The sequence below is a fragment of the Macrobrachium rosenbergii genome, chromosome 4, assembly GCF_040412425.1.
Source record: "Macrobrachium rosenbergii isolate ZJJX-2024 chromosome 4, ASM4041242v1, whole genome shotgun sequence".
Classification (NCBI taxonomy): domain Eukaryota; kingdom Metazoa; phylum Arthropoda; class Malacostraca; order Decapoda; family Palaemonidae; genus Macrobrachium; species Macrobrachium rosenbergii.
Window position 1 is genome coordinate 50,444,099 of NC_089744.1, and position 16,106 is coordinate 50,460,204.

The following is a 16,106-nucleotide window of genomic DNA, read 5'->3' on the forward strand; positions in this document are numbered from 1 at the left end:
TCACACCTTGTGTAAGAATTCCTTTCCGTATTAATTTATAACCAGTTGTCAATTGAATGTATTTTACTTAACGCCGGCAAAAATATGCATCCTATTGTTATCGGTAGCACTGATTTGTTTGAAAATTGAAAGTGCATATTTTTCCTGTCAATGGAACTAAGAATAATTGGATTTTGAAGTTCAAAGATGCCTGCGATAATCTTAATTAAAGTAGTGGGTGCTATTTGTTCAAGTTTTCCAGACAAATATAGTGAAATTAAATGTCTTTTTGCAAGAGGACCCTTACTCTTTCTTCAGTATCAGGATAAGTAAACAATGAAGCATGATCTCAGTCAGTTTGAGTGTTCTGTGAAAACGGTTGATGTATAACTAAGCAGGTTTTTCGCAATGTAGCATGCTGCAAATGCAGCACAGATAAGGTTTATATTTTTATTTATGATATTCTAAAAGTTCGAAGAACACTTTGAGAAAAGCCATATCATTATCCCTTCTGCATGCTTTAGACCGTTTCATTTGGCATCTAATCAATCTTTAACACTGACCTATTTTGATCAGTTACCTCACTGACCTTTGGACCTCCACCTTTGGAACAGGATGACACTACCTCGTGGGACGGAGAGCTGAGTGCCGCTGCCGAGACCATACTTCACCAGCACGCCATTCAGGGGGACCTCACCCCCCTGCAGCAGGCGATGTGCCGTTGGACAGCCGCCGCCCGCACTCACGCCACCAAGACCTTGGACCATAGGGTCTTGCATCGCATCCTCATGTCGCTGCATGACCTTTGGGACTCCGAGAGTCTTAGCAAGGAGGAGGTGAGTAAGGAGGAAGAGGTTCGCTTTTGCTGCTCTTCTCAGAAATACTCTTGGTGATGATTTTTTATTTAATTTTATTGACTTGTGTTCGGCAGCGACTTTAAAGTCTTTCATTTACATATCAGAACGAATGATATTGTAAGTAACATTATATATATATATATATATATATATATATATATATATATATATATATATATATATATATATATATATATATATATATATATATATATATATATTGTATATATATATATATATATATATATATATATATATATATATATATATATATATATATATATATATATGATATTGATAACAGAATTTTTAGGCATCAAGCTGAATTTTTTTCTCAGTAGGGTGGCTCCGACAAAAGACAATACTGTACAACGCCTACAGTCGCACTGAGATTTCAGCTCCTGAATCCGGAAACTTCCAAAACGTTACAATTTCATACAACTGTATAGAGGCACACACACACACTGTGCCTTTCACCTCCATCTTGCGCTTACTCTCTTGCAACCTGGATGTTGAGGCTCATCCTTTCCAGTGCCTCTTTCATTCTATCTATCCAACATTTTCTAGGTATTCCTCTGCTCCTTCCTTCTAATACCTCGGGATTGAAGAATCTTTTCACCTACCTGTCAGTCTCCACTCTTTCCCTCTCAAAACACTCTCATCCAGCCTTTCATTTATGCTGACCTGTTTGCATATCTCTCTCTCTCTCTCTCTCTCTCTCTCTCTCTCTCTCTCTCTCTCTCTCTCTCTGTGTGTGTGTGTGTGTGTGATTTATACGCCTCTACAGTATGTGTCGTAAGAAATCTTTCGACATTTATAAAGATAATCGCACAAATATGAAAAGAAATCAGTTACATATGTAGACAATACTCTCAATTTTGTGCTGTAAACCACCAAAGGATAACCACTAGATACCTCCACGCCCCCATCCCTCTCTTTCTGCCATATCTCTTTCCAGTACGGTGCCTTTTGAAGATATTTTTAACAATTAAAAAATCGGGCATTTTTCTACGCTGAGGACGTTTACTTTCTGGGGGGGGGATCCAGTGTTTATCCTTGGGTTCACAGCACAATATTGAAAGTATAGTCTACATGTATAACTGATTTCTTTTAATAGTTTTGCGATTATTTTTATATATATATGCCAAAAGATTTCCTACGGCACATACTGTAGAGGTGTATAAATCATCGCGAGAGAGAGAGAGAGAGAGAGATTGGTGATATTTATAAGCAAACAGGTTAGCATAGGTGAAACATTAGGATGTGATTCTTGACTGCGCTAGCGGGTGTGTTTAGGCGGGCGTCATATGACCTATGAGGTTGTCTGGTAATGCTTTTCCTGACTTTTACAACCTTTAATGCTTTCAGCAGATCCTCCAGCCTCTTCCTTGTTGTTGTCTTGGGGCCTGTGCTAGATAAGGGCATTAGGATGCCTATACATGCTGCACACACGCACTCTCTCTCTCTCTCTCTCTCTCTCTCTCTCTCTCTCTCTCTCTCTCTCTCTCTCTCTCTCTTCTTACACATACATACACTGCATATATATATATATATATATATATATATATATATATATATATATATATATATATATATATATATATATATATATATATATATATATGTATATATATATATGTGTGTGTGTGTGTGCGTGTGTGTTTGCGCGTGCGTTTGTGGTGTTTGTGTGATTTAGGACTGGTTGTGAAACTGAGTTTTAAGTATCATTTTATCGTGAATGTTCTCCACACATTGGACACTTTACCGACAAAATTGTTTTATACAACATTTTTCAAAATAGTTTCACGATTAACCTTTTTCTAAATGACGCATCGTACATTTCCAGGTTACCACATACAGTTCATTCCAGCGTGATTGTTTATTGGCCATAACTTTGAGGTGGGGAAATTGGGATTCAGCCGTTGCTTATGTCGCTGGCAGAAAATATTGTCCCTCTCATGAGGCGCGTCTTTTTATAACCCTCAGGGTGACTGGCATTTGGTTTAAGTGGTGTAAAATTCTTATTTATTTATTTTTATGTGGCTTTCATTGCCACGGAATTATTATAGTTATAATACCAGTAGTGATGGTAGTATTTAGAAATCAGATTTATAACGCAAGAATTTTAATTTTTTTAAAAGTTGCATCTCAAATCTTCCATTTGAGTATGCGAATTTTTAGATAAGAATTGTGGAAAACTGTTTTTAGTTGACTTGTACACACTGTAACAATGGAGATGCCCAGTGCTCCTTATAATTCACAAACATATGCTAGGGTCCAACTCGTGAGCCGAAGTTTCAAGAAGTTAGTTTCGCCTCCTTAGGAAAGAGGCCAACCCCCGGGCCCTGTTTCTGGTTTTGGAGACGATTTTGTGTTGGAAAACCTGCTTGATTTTGTCACAAATTATTTACGACTACTCGTGTGTTGTATGTTTGAGCAACTTGCTGATATGTAGAACAGCCTTTTTTCCCTACTCACTTGAGGGAAGAGTAGTTACTGCCAATTTGCAGCCAATACAGGGTCGGTCTCTTCTGCATGTTCTCTAGCAGTAAACCACTGTATATTGTCTTTGATTTAATGTCTCTTCTACCTGCATGAATATAATTCATATTATTTCGAAGCATTGTTGTGTAAGGCAAGTCAGTGTGTGATTGAAATCAATTTCGGTTGGTCGAGGAAGATGCCAGGAATTAGATCGAAGGGTCATGTGTCCGGCCCCAAAGGTTCGTCCACTGGACTCGGGCCTCCCAGTTTGTAGGAACTTGGCAATTTGTAGAAGCGTAACTTTCTTGCATCTATTGTGGGAAATTGTTTTGCAATTTTTGTTTAGCACGGCAATTTGCAAAATCCTGTGTCGCAACATGCTTGTCATTTGACTCATATTTCTGTGTGAAGAAATTTCTGTCTTTTCACGTGGACATAAGAGCCCTTGTGCAAAGGCAGTTTCTTTAAATGGAAATGTGAGTCCACTTATATTCGGATTTGTTGAAGCTTGCGTCTTATTAGTAGGATTATCTGACGGGATTCTTAGGGAAGTATTCATTAACTTAATGGCTTTCATCCGTATTTGCTACATCCTTTATCCCAAATTTGAAGAAACTTTTCTTATGGGTGGAGCAGATTGTTAGTAAATACGGTAATGATCATTTCTGGATAAAAGCATATTAACCAAGTTACATTTAATTTTTAATATGATACAGATGAGAACAGAAATAATTAGAAAAATAAAACGGTTAATGTGGTATTACATATTGTCAAGAAGGACTTTGGTTCCATGCCTCTTCAGTTGCCTACGCAGTCACTTCTGTCATTAATGATTTTTCCTGAATACTGTTGTACTTTTATATTATATCTTTTAACCATTAGGGAAAATTAGCTTCTTTCTTGTATGACTTTAATCATTTGTTTCCACTTCTGGAAATATTACAATGTTTAGTATGTGAAATATACGTGTAACGAGACTTAGTGTTATATATATATATATATATATATATATATATATATATATATATATATATATATATATATATATAATATATATATATATACGTACACATACATATATATGCACAAATATATGCACAAACATATACCTATATACACATAAATTTCTGACTTTCATCGAGATCGAACCTAGGTCTCTCAAATGAGAGGCAAGGGTGTTAATAACTCGCCCACACAAGTTGTGTGTGTGTGTGTGTGTGTGTATGTATGTATGTATGTATGTACGTATTTGTATATATATATATATATATATACAGTATATATGAATGTATATACATATATATATATATATATATATATATATATATATATATATATATATATATATATATATATATATATATATATGTATATGTGTATATATATATATATATATATATATATATATATATATATATATATATATATATGTTTTCTTTGTATATATGTCACGCCTAAAATGTATATATTTTTATATATATATATATATATATATATATATATATATATATATATATTATTTATTATTTCGACAGGGTGTCAATTCCATTGTCTCTACGGCCCGGCGTCAGTGAGTTTATGCAAATATTTTGAGTAATGAAAGAAAAAGTAATTTTGAGCAGATAATGCGGGATGTGAGGCGTGGGGTGGAGCTTTTTAGACCGATATGAATAAAATACGCCGGATATCCCCCAATCAAATTTATTATTTAGATTTTGAACAAAAAAAATGTATGCATCATTGAATCCCTCTCCATCCCTATTAGTGGTATTCATTGGACACCGATAAAAAAAAAAAGTAAGCCTAATTGAATCTCTCCTCCATCAAAGGTAGGCTTATTCATTAGAAACTTATCAATGATTTAAAATGTGTTTTTAAAAATCTCAGCCTCTCCATCAAAAGTATTCATCAGACACCAGTCATAGGCGTAGGCCTAGTCATGACTCCTGATTCAATAATTCCGTGAAGAGGCGGCAGGACAGAGAGCCTAGAATTCAACGATCTCGAATAAATGTTGCCCAGCAACATTTACACTACTTAATTGATGCTTAAAGCCATACGGTACCGCTGTAAGCTAATCCTGAAAATTAGATTACTTGCAAGAAAATGAATTATAATTAAAAGTCAGCCTCCAACGCTTGCAAGTAGCGCTAATGATAACGGTTACTTTAAAATCCCCCCCTCTCCCCACAAACGAAGCCTTAAAATGCTGAAAATTACTTTTTCTTTCATTTCCCAAATTATTTCCATAAACTCGTGTTACACTATATATATATATATATATATATATATATATATATATATATATATATATATATATATATATATATATATATATATATATATATATATATATATATATATATGAGCAGCCTGTCCAGATAAACCCTCATGAACTGAAGTAGTACTTACTGTAGTTTCCAACTTCTAATATGACCATTGTTGTTCAGTTAGTAGCGCCCTGGCCTGTCATTTGAGACTGGGGTCCGATCCCGAAGTGAGTCAGAAATTATTTTTTGTGAAGCGTGTGCCCATGTGTTCATTAGTTCTATATATATATATATATATATATATATATATATATATATATATATATATATATATATATACATACATACACTGCATATATAAATGTTTATGTATATGTACGCGTTCTAATGAATTAAGGAAGAGAAGAGGAAAAATGTAATATGTTTGTGGTAGGCATGATACGCATAAATTGTTGCAGTTTGATCTGTCACATTAACACATTGGCGCGTTTATCACTTGTAAAAATCGAATTAATGTTTTTCCGCGTTGAATGTTGACGGAACGGTCGGTGTCTAAAGGAAAAAAAGAAAAAGAAGTAGAAAAAATGAGGAATGGCTCCCTGTTCGCCGCAGAATCCTATTAATCATTATAAAAAAAAGATGATCCAGGGAAAATGGTCAGTGTTCTTGCATCGAAAATTGAAGGTGAGAGACCAAAAGATAATTTAATGGGAAGAAAATGAAGGTAAGCTGAAAACAAGCGAGGTAGAGAAAGAGAAAACTTGCTGCATTTGAGTGTGTTAATGCTGTGCATTACTAATTAGTGTTTATGGAGCTGTGCTCGAATTCATTTTGCAAATTAAGTAGGGTCGAAATTAACCAGGTTAAAGGAACAAAGCACTTTCGTAATATGGACTAACAGATTAATGGATCTCGTGTATGTGTGGAGGCGGGCTGAAACTAGTTTAAGAATGCAGGACGGGAATCTCTGTACCTCTCAGAGTAATATTTTGTTTGCCAGCTTAGCGACGGAAGGTCGATGTCATTCCTACGGGGTGTGGTTGTGTGTAATACCTAAATTTCACATGTAATGGCTAAAGGTTATCTTTTAAGCATTTGTATGGGGGGTGCGTCCAAGCGAAAGTAAGTCTTGTCAAGAACACACGTCGGTAAATGATCGCATACACTACACTTGCAGTGGTTGACATGTTTTCAACCTGTTTGTGATATGGATACGATAAATTGCTGACTTGTGTTATGACGTTATGCCATAGTGTGGGCGCACCCTTTAGATCACACAGGTGTATAAAGCAGTAGAGACCAAAACTCGTTTGAGTGTGGCAAAGAGGATGAAAAATTAGTGTCGCTGAACGGTTCTCTGTTTGATGTCAGGACCTCTTCGCTTTTTAAGTGGAAACAGTCATTAAGGTGCTGTCGGAACGCTGGAAAGGTAGCGAGTTGCATGGCTATGTAATGTCAAGGATGAAAGATCGTTTTAATCGCTGGACTCTTGAGTTCCCAGTGTCTGCTTAGCAGTGTGAAAGGTGGCAAGTCGCATTTTAGTAGGAAAAAGACTCCGACCGTTGTTTCGGACTGCAAGTGAAGCATTTCTTGACGTCAGAAGTGCGCTACTGATAATGACTGCATGACTTCCATTGACCTTTGCCCGAGAAGAAAGTCTGTGCAAGTTTAGGATCAGTGTTTCGTGCAGAAGAGGTCCAATCTCGCGAAATAATATCCGTATGAAGTTAGAGAGACTGAGCTAACCCATAATTATTATAGATTGTTATCATAATGATTATGAAACGTTACCATCATCAGGTCTGAATCTCTTTCAGTGCGAAGCTTATTGTGAAGGATGATATTTGATAAAGTGAAAGTAAGAACAAGGAGACGTTTATACTCCCATTCCTCCGTTTATGCATGCGTCGTCTCTTTTCAAAAGTAATTTTGGAAGTCTTTTCAGAAAGGGGATTCCAGCAGATTACTCTTAACTTATGTGAGGCCTTATCAGTGAGATTAAGTGCCTCAAATTATACGTTGTGAACTTATCACTTTAAGCGCCTTTTTTCCCTCTTCTTCTTCTTCTCCAACACTGTATTTGTTATTTTGATGCGTTTCTAGTAAAGGGAGAGCAGTAATGGCCCCTTGAATTTCATCGCCTGCTGGTAATATACCATTTTATTTCTTGAGTCAGTAGTCTTGTCACTAGTAAAGATTTCAGAACAGAGAAATCACAGAACCGTGCTGGAACACTAGGCATGTGCAGTCTGGGCTCACTAAAACATTGCGAAGAAAATCACTGACTAACTTCCAACATCGAGTTACTAGGGTTTATAAATAAGAGCCTAATGATTAACTCAATCTATAGTCTAACTACACAAGGTTGTAACTCAAAGGCGATTAGCACTGCTGCCGTATTTTCTTAACGCTACTGTTCAAACTTTTCTGAACAAAGGATGATAATGTGATAGATTTGGCTTTTGGATGACTGAGTGAAGTGACCGCGGGTCACAGTAAAAGGGGAATTGTCTTCGCCTCCCTCCATTCCTCGGTACAAAAGAAAAACTAACATGAGAACATTATACTTGGACCATGCTGTACATTTTATTTTGATATGGCTCAATACAAAATTTAGTTAATGGTAATATATACATAATATATATATAATATATATATATATATATATATATATATATATATATATATATATATATATAGTATATATATATATATATATATATATATATATATATATATATATATATTTATATATATATATATATGGACCTTTATATTTATATACATACAATACAAATACTGTATTGCATGCATATACAGGCATACATTACTTGAAAAACGGAAGTCTCTTGTAAACAAAAACAATTAGCTGGACAGTATGCTCGAATATGTCCATTCTCAACATTAACCTTAACCTCGAGGGTATTCCTAAAAGCTTACCTTTTTGGATTTAGATTAAATACCTCCTTCGGCAAAACGGGACACGCGTCACCGTCATTAATTATAGGAAAGTCTCAACCCTTATGGGTAGGCTATAAGTTACAGTATTACTAGGCCCTCGCCCCCTCCCACATACCCATTGGCAAAAATGTAAAGTCAAAACGTAAAGCAATAGTGTACTTTGCTTTTGGAAACAGTTTTCCAAATATCCATACAAGTAACGGGAACACCTCTGACGTCTCTCTCTCTCTCTCTCTCTCTCTCTCTCTCTCTCTCTCTCTCTCTCTCTCTCTCTCTCTCTCTCTCTCTCTCTCAACTGTGTAATTTTATAGAATTGCTGAATGGCTCTAGAACGAAGAGCAGATTTCTTGAAAAGTCGTCAAGTAAGTGAGTTATCAGGAAGAATATCGAAATTAAATTTTTGATCTCAGAACCTTTGCGTGTAACAGCTCAGCTTTATCCAGCTCGCCGTCAGATTAAAAAAAAAATTCTTCCAGTTCTCTCGGCCAGTCTGTAAATTCTGTTGCCTCACGTTGGCGCTTTGCTAGGAAGAAGCACTGATCGGATTCAGTTATTGTATGAGATGGGTGTTATTAATTTCAGATATTTTTATAAGAGAGTAGCTGCATTTTATTGCTTCTCATCTGACTGGAAAGATTTATTTTCGATTGTTTGAAACGTCATAGATGCCCATGAACGTAAAGATTTGTCTGTAAATATTGTAAAACATCCGTCAGAACTGGATGTATATCATGCATATGCATCTACTAGATTTACTCCACTTAAGTAATACATACGTTATATTTACGAAAAACTTGGTAGCATAATATTTGATGTAAGTCACATTCTTAGTTTCGAAAACTAACGATAAATGGGAAACAGGAAACATTTTGCCACAAGGTTTTCTGATTTGACGGTGTGCAGGAACAGTTGCAGACTGAAAAGCTCTTTCTCCCAGGACATCCCCAAAGTGAGGGTCAAATCTGTGGAAGAAAAAAGGTGGGTGTTCAGTGAAATTAATTAATCAACTATTGAGTGTCTGGTGTCGTGGCCTCATAAGTCATTGGCGCCACAGGATTAAGTTACTTATTTATAATATAATCTTGCTCAAAACATCTAAAAATAGTAAAGACACAAGATAAAAAATACAGGATTTAATGAATTCTTCTAAAGTAAAACTGATTGACCAGATGATATGCCTTATTCAAAACTCCAGTTTCTCAAGAAAATAAATTTCCTTTGCGAGCCTGGTCCTGACGTTTTAACGGTGTATAATCACCATTACTCTCCCACCAGCTAAAAATATCTCTTTCATTCATCCGCTGAACTTGGACATTTGGTCATGTAAATGCTCAGTTGCCAGAGGTACCAGGCAGTCTTCACATAAAGATTATGCCCAGCTCATTAAAAAGAATTCGTGTAACCACTCCCTAAACTTATTTTGTTGCTGTTGACGTGCATTTCCAGTTTCGTCCATGATGAATTTACAAATGACAGCGAAGTTTTAGTTTTTCAGGGGTGATGACACACTCACCAGTTTTTCCTGACCGGCTTTAATGTCTGATGGACACGTTCTGAGGATGTAGTAATGAGAGGATGAGTAAAGGGAATTTAGGCACACGGAGATAAAGGGGAATGGATGGGAGCAGGTGAAGGTGATGGCTGATGTGCTGTTGTCTGGAGATACTGGCGGTATCTGAAGGGTTTGGTTGGTTGTTTTTTGCATGGTTGTTGCTGTACTCGTATTTTGCTATCTTGTTTGAAGATTTACTGAGTGCTGCAGTCTTGATTCTGGTTCATATGTTGGTCTTGATGATTGTCTTTTTCCAAGATAATCTAACACTGCCTCGTTAGAACCAGGCTTTAAATAGTGAAGAACAATTGGGACACGTGGATATCGTGATTTCACTATTCTTAAAGTTTTACAGACACTTTATCCCATGCCTTTTGCTGCAAATTGCACATGCTATTTGTTCTTACAGTGGTCCTGTGGTGTCAGTAGCATTGAAAATGGAAGCATCTGAGAGGGTCAGGTGTGATTTTGCCTTTGGGAAAGTGACCTCTTAGTTTGAAACAAACTTTCCTGAGAACAGGCCCATTAAAATTTGATAGAATTTGCCTCCAGGGTACCCTGAACTGGGTTTTAGCTATGTAGGAATTCAAATTGATGATTCAGAGGCAGCATGGTCATACTTGAACACATATTGGGCTTGCTGAACTTCTTGTCTCGGTTTAACAGTTGAAAATTGGTTTTGGCTTCTGGAGATCCACAACTCCTTGATTCACAGAAGTCATTGTAAATTCTCATCGAAGGTTTGGCGTAAGTGATGTTCAGTTCCAGGGCCTTCTTAAGGGTTACTGCAATTATGCAGGAATTCTGTCTTTGGGATGACAGTGCACAAAAATTGGGCGGAGGTAGGAAACCATCAGAATCAGTGATGATTGGAGGAGGAGATGAGGTGTGAAAAGAAGTAGGAATAAGAGTGAGAATAAAGAGAAAAAGTAGCAGGAAGAGAAAGGAACAAAGAATAGGGAAATGGCAGAACTGTTGAAGAAGGAATAGAAGAGGAAAGAGGAAGGGGAGGAGAAAGGGATGAAGGAGCTTTATGGAATAGAATTCAAAATGGGAGGTCCTGTTATTACCAGTGCCTCACTTCAGTGTTGAGAGCGAGATGACTGCAGCCTTTATATAGTCCCAGTAACTGTATTTCACTGCAACTTCTAGAAGCTTCCTCTTGAGTAAGTAAATAGTTCCATAACAACCATTAATAAAACATAAAATCATGAGTTATCAACGGGTTATTAAATAAATGATTAATAAGTGAAACATACTCGGACAAAAACGTAAGAAAATCATTTGAGAGTACATAAACCTTTCGTTATCAATCAAATAACACGTCTAAACCAATGATGCTTGTTTAGCGGTGGCAAATGAATTGAGAACTTTCTGGATGGTTTGTCTAGTGATAAAAACCGCCCTCTTTAAGCTCAGGTTATACGAGTCTGTACACAAAAACAAGGCAAGAGGTCCGATTTCATACACCTTCACATTTTAAATACCCTGTTTAAAAGATTAAGATTAATTTATGCTGCAATAAAACATAACTGCCATGCATATGAGAGTTGAATGCATTCTTATGCCAAAACCGTAAGAATTTTGCTTTATCCCATTAATTATACAATGTTGCACTGCTTAATCCTGCATAAGAGCTAATTTTTATTGCACAGACATGACCCATTTCATAATTATATTATTTGTAGTTTTCTTTGTTCAGGTATATTGAGGGATGATGATAATCAGTATATACTGTAAACTCACCCAGAATAAAGGTGCAAATGGAATGTTTTCGCTACCAGCATTATGACTGTGCTTTCTTTTTTCAAAAATCAGATGCCCGGTTCCCAGTAAAGTAGTTTTTAGCTAGTAAAGCTGATGGGGAAGAGACCATCTTCAAATTCGTGAAGAAATGCATTACCAGACCTGATATCCGATGCATCTTTCCTTAGGATGAAATGTCGGGACGTATCTGGCAGTCTAGGTATAGGTTCCATAACCCACAGGTATTTTACAGTTGTGCACCCTTTCTTAGCTTCTGTCCGTAATGGAGCTGCCAGCATGGCATTATTTGGAATAATTTGCCCTCAAGAATCCAGTGAGTTCCAGGAAAGACTGAACCTCATTCTTATTAGTTAGAAAGGAGACTTCTCTGATTTTGATATGGTGCTTACATTCCTCATTTTGTGGTGAATCCAATAAAATCTCTTTTCACTGGTGATGATGTCTTCATTTAGCCTAACTCTGAGACTGGCATTCCTTATTGGAAAAGGAGTTAACTCAGGGTGGTCTATTGTTTTTCCATAATAGGTATGTGAACCCATAAATTTTAGTGAAAATTTCCATGTTTTCATGACCTGCAAGTAGTTTCCTTGTGGTCATGAGAAACATATTTCCAACACTGACCATTCCAAAGGATATTTCCAGGAATTCGTGGTTTCGATCAGGTGTAATGAATGCGTTCTTCTCAAGTCACTTGGTTTTACTGGTGTCTGCTGATATCCCTTGGTGAATCATTCTTTGAAAAAAAAACGTGTTTTTATTTACTTTTGCATGAAATCTCTGGCAGTTACTACAGGCCGCGGATCAAATTGTTATTTTTTCGAGTTTTCAAAAACATATGCATATTTTCTTTCAGGCATCAGGTATATATACAGCCTCCACATCTCCCTCTAGGCAAAGTGTGTCCACTTGTAGCATAGCCGTAGGAATTAGTTTCACAGATTTTTCCACTGATGTTAGAGAGGCTACCTTTCCAGTGTATTGTGTCTTAGCTACACATTTGTCCTTCATCACCATACTGGTACAGCCCTATCCATGAGCACTTCCATAATTTTATCACCAGCCAGATGTGGTGCTGGCCAGCCTAAAATAACAGCATGCAAGCATGGAATGAGATGTCCATTTGTGAGTTCTATATTGTTTCCTCAGTACGTCTTCAGACTTTTCTTCAGTTGCAAACTCTATTGACTTCTCAGTTGGCGTTTTGTTGAGGGCTGACTACTTCACATACACTAACCCAGTTTCTCATAGCCCCTCTGATGCTGGTAATAATGTCTTTACTTGAGTTAAGTGTCTATGGTCATTAGTATAATGTCAAACTTTTTTACAGATATTTTCTTCCTCCTAGCATTTGTGTGGTTGGCAGTTTTACAATGTCAGTAGGCTGCAGTGCTCTCATACTTCTCACACCTCTTCTTAAGCGCTTTCATCTTGGTTTAGTCGAGCTGGCTGAGCTTTCCTCTTTTCATGCTTTGCACTTCTCAAGATTTGCTGGATCTTCCCCCATAAAATGGACTTCCAGATCTGTTGATATAGTATTCAGAAACTGTTTTCCGATGGTTAATTCAGGTAGTCCTTTAAATACCTGTTTTTTTTTTTCACTCCATTCCCATCTTCCATAAGTTGCCCAAATTCACCATGAACTGCTCAGGGCCCCTTTTCTTCTGTAGGTATCTTCTGGAATTTACTGTGGAAGGCCTCCTCTGTGATGTCATACTGCTTGAATAGGGCCCGTTTTAAGATTTTTTAGTCCCTTGCTGAAGCATTCTGGAGTCTGCTATACACTTTGGGCATTCCACGTCAGCAGATGCACAGTGGTGAAGCACGTCGTATCCTTGTTGGACATCCATTTGTTTATGCAAATCTCCGAAAGCATGAGTTACTATTTTGCAAGTTTTGTACGTCAGTAAATTTATTAAGTTCATGGCTGTAACTTTGTCCATTGCTGGAAGCAGCCTTCTCTGAATGACGGTAACCAAGTCGATCGTACATGTGCATTCGAAAATTTCTAGTTTCGAACTGAAAACAGAAATAAACCTTGAGATACTGTAGGAAGACTCAACCTTCGGACATTCAAAAGCGATACACTTGATAGAATTCTTTCGTTGCATATGTGATTCGACATCAAAGAACAAAGTAAATTTGGAAATAAGGCCATCTTTTTGGCCGACATAATTAAATAATAAGTAAGTAATTGGATAGACAGTGTGAGTTAATGAATAATAATAATAAAGCAGTAAACTGTTGAATGGACTTCTTGGCGTGTTTTGAATAGTGAACTGGGTACGAATCGTCCACTTTTTATGGTTTCCGCTAATCCATCATAAAATCCGAGCCGCTTGGAAGGAAATCAAACATATTATTTGTACAAAGGAAAACTTCAAAAGACTATTGATATGACGTGGAAAAAATAAACGGAATTTTCCCTTTTGTATTTTTATTTTCTCTTTTGTGTCTCGGATGAGCACGCCTCTTTGTCAAGGAATCTCTCTCTCTCTCTCTCTCTCTCTCTCTCTCTCTCTCTCTCTCTCTCTCTCTCTCTCACACACAGATTTCCTCGTGTTTAATTACTACCCGCCATTGCAGGGCTCGAATGAGTAATGCATGGGGTATAGTGTCCGACACTAATTGGAAGGCCATGATGATCACAATCTGCACAATGGTTAAATGTTTACGGGAGAATTGACGAATGAGCCGAAACTTCATGTTGATGGAGGCATTACTCATGTGAAAATCTCTTACACTTCAGAATAATTGCAATGGTTAGCATTAATACCAAAAGACTCATTTTGTGAATCGTAGGCTATATCTCCATATTTGTTCTATCACCAGTACAGTTTAAATATTACGTGAGATGAGTTATAAAAAAAAAATTAAAATGATGATTCTTGTATTTCATGTATTATTGTTCATTTGTACACATGCTAGGTTTTAGGTCTGTTGGGAAATCTTAAGATGAATAAGAACATTTGAGTGATAACATGAATATGTACAGCAGTTTCTAAGTGTACTTATTACCTTCGGATCCGAACCTGGCCAGATGCGCTTGTCACATATGATTGCCCGTGGGTGTAAGTTACTCAAGAGATAAAGTGAATTTGATACGAATGGGGTGTATGGCTTAATATTTGAAAGGATAAAAAAGTCACGAGTGAATTATTGAAAATACTGTCATGTATAGGCTATATATATATATATATATATATATATATATATATATATATATATATATATATAATACTGTCGAGTTTATGCAAATATTTTGGTAAATGAAAGAACAAGTCATTCTGAGCGAAAAATCTTCTATTAACATACATTTTAAGGCTTCGTTTGTCGGTGAGGTGAATTTTTAAAACAACCGTTATCATTAGATGGGCAAGTAAGCTGGTGCGTACGGGCTGTCGGAGTGAGTAGCCAGGGATATCGGGAGGAGGGTTGATGAAGCGCGTTAGGCAACTCAATTGCTAGCCTTTTAATTATGATTTCTTTTGCAGGTTATTGAAAAATGTAACATTACAGTCCCTTTAACTAGTAAATCACCTGTTAACAGCTTCATGTAATTAATTTTAATGATTAGATTTACGCATCAAGAAAGTAGCGTCAATGTTGCTTGACAGCACTAATTTGTGATCGTTGAATTCTAGTGCGAACTGTCATGTCGCCTTGTCAGGGAATTGTTGAATCAGGAGTCAGGACTAGGCCAACCTTGTGCTGAATGAGTGATAGTGACAGTAATCATGGTGACAAGACAAGGGATTTTAGATAGGGAGGATACTGCACTTTGAACAATATCATCGTTTTTACCTCTTTCGATTGCTGTATGAATAGGCTACCTCTGACAGGAAAGAATGAAGAAAGTGAATTTTCCATAGTGTTCCATTCATTTTTATCTGACAAAGACGAAAGCGTTTTCATAGGTGCGTTATTTTTTCCTTTAACTGGTGTGTGATGAATACCTTGATGGAGAGGGAGAGATTTTTGATAAAACGTTTTAAATCTTTGATTGGTGTTTAATGAATAGGCCTATCTTTGATGGAGGGGAGATTCCATTAGGTTTGCTTTTCTTTCCTTTATCGGAGTCCATTTAATACCTTTGATTTGGAGGTATTTTATTCACATTGGCCTCATCGCCGATTTCCTTTTTTGTATAACAGTGGAGTTCACAACCGTGTAATCTAGAAATGGAACTGTTGCAAAACCCATAAATAAACATCTTATCTTCATATTCCACATTACTGG

General features: G+C 36.6%; 1 protein-coding gene across 1 annotated transcript in view; it reads left to right on the plus strand.

Annotated features, from left to right (window-relative positions):
* The window catches only part of LOC136837582 (BAI1-associated protein 3-like), a 571,736-nt gene that overhangs the window by 399,666 nt on the left and 155,964 nt on the right, over positions 1-16,106 (plus strand). Inside the window, exon 13 of the mRNA XM_067102461.1 lies at positions 594-815. Within this exon, the coding sequence (XP_066958562.1) occupies positions 594-815 (222 nt within the window). The remainder of the gene's footprint in view (positions 1-593; positions 816-16,106) is intronic.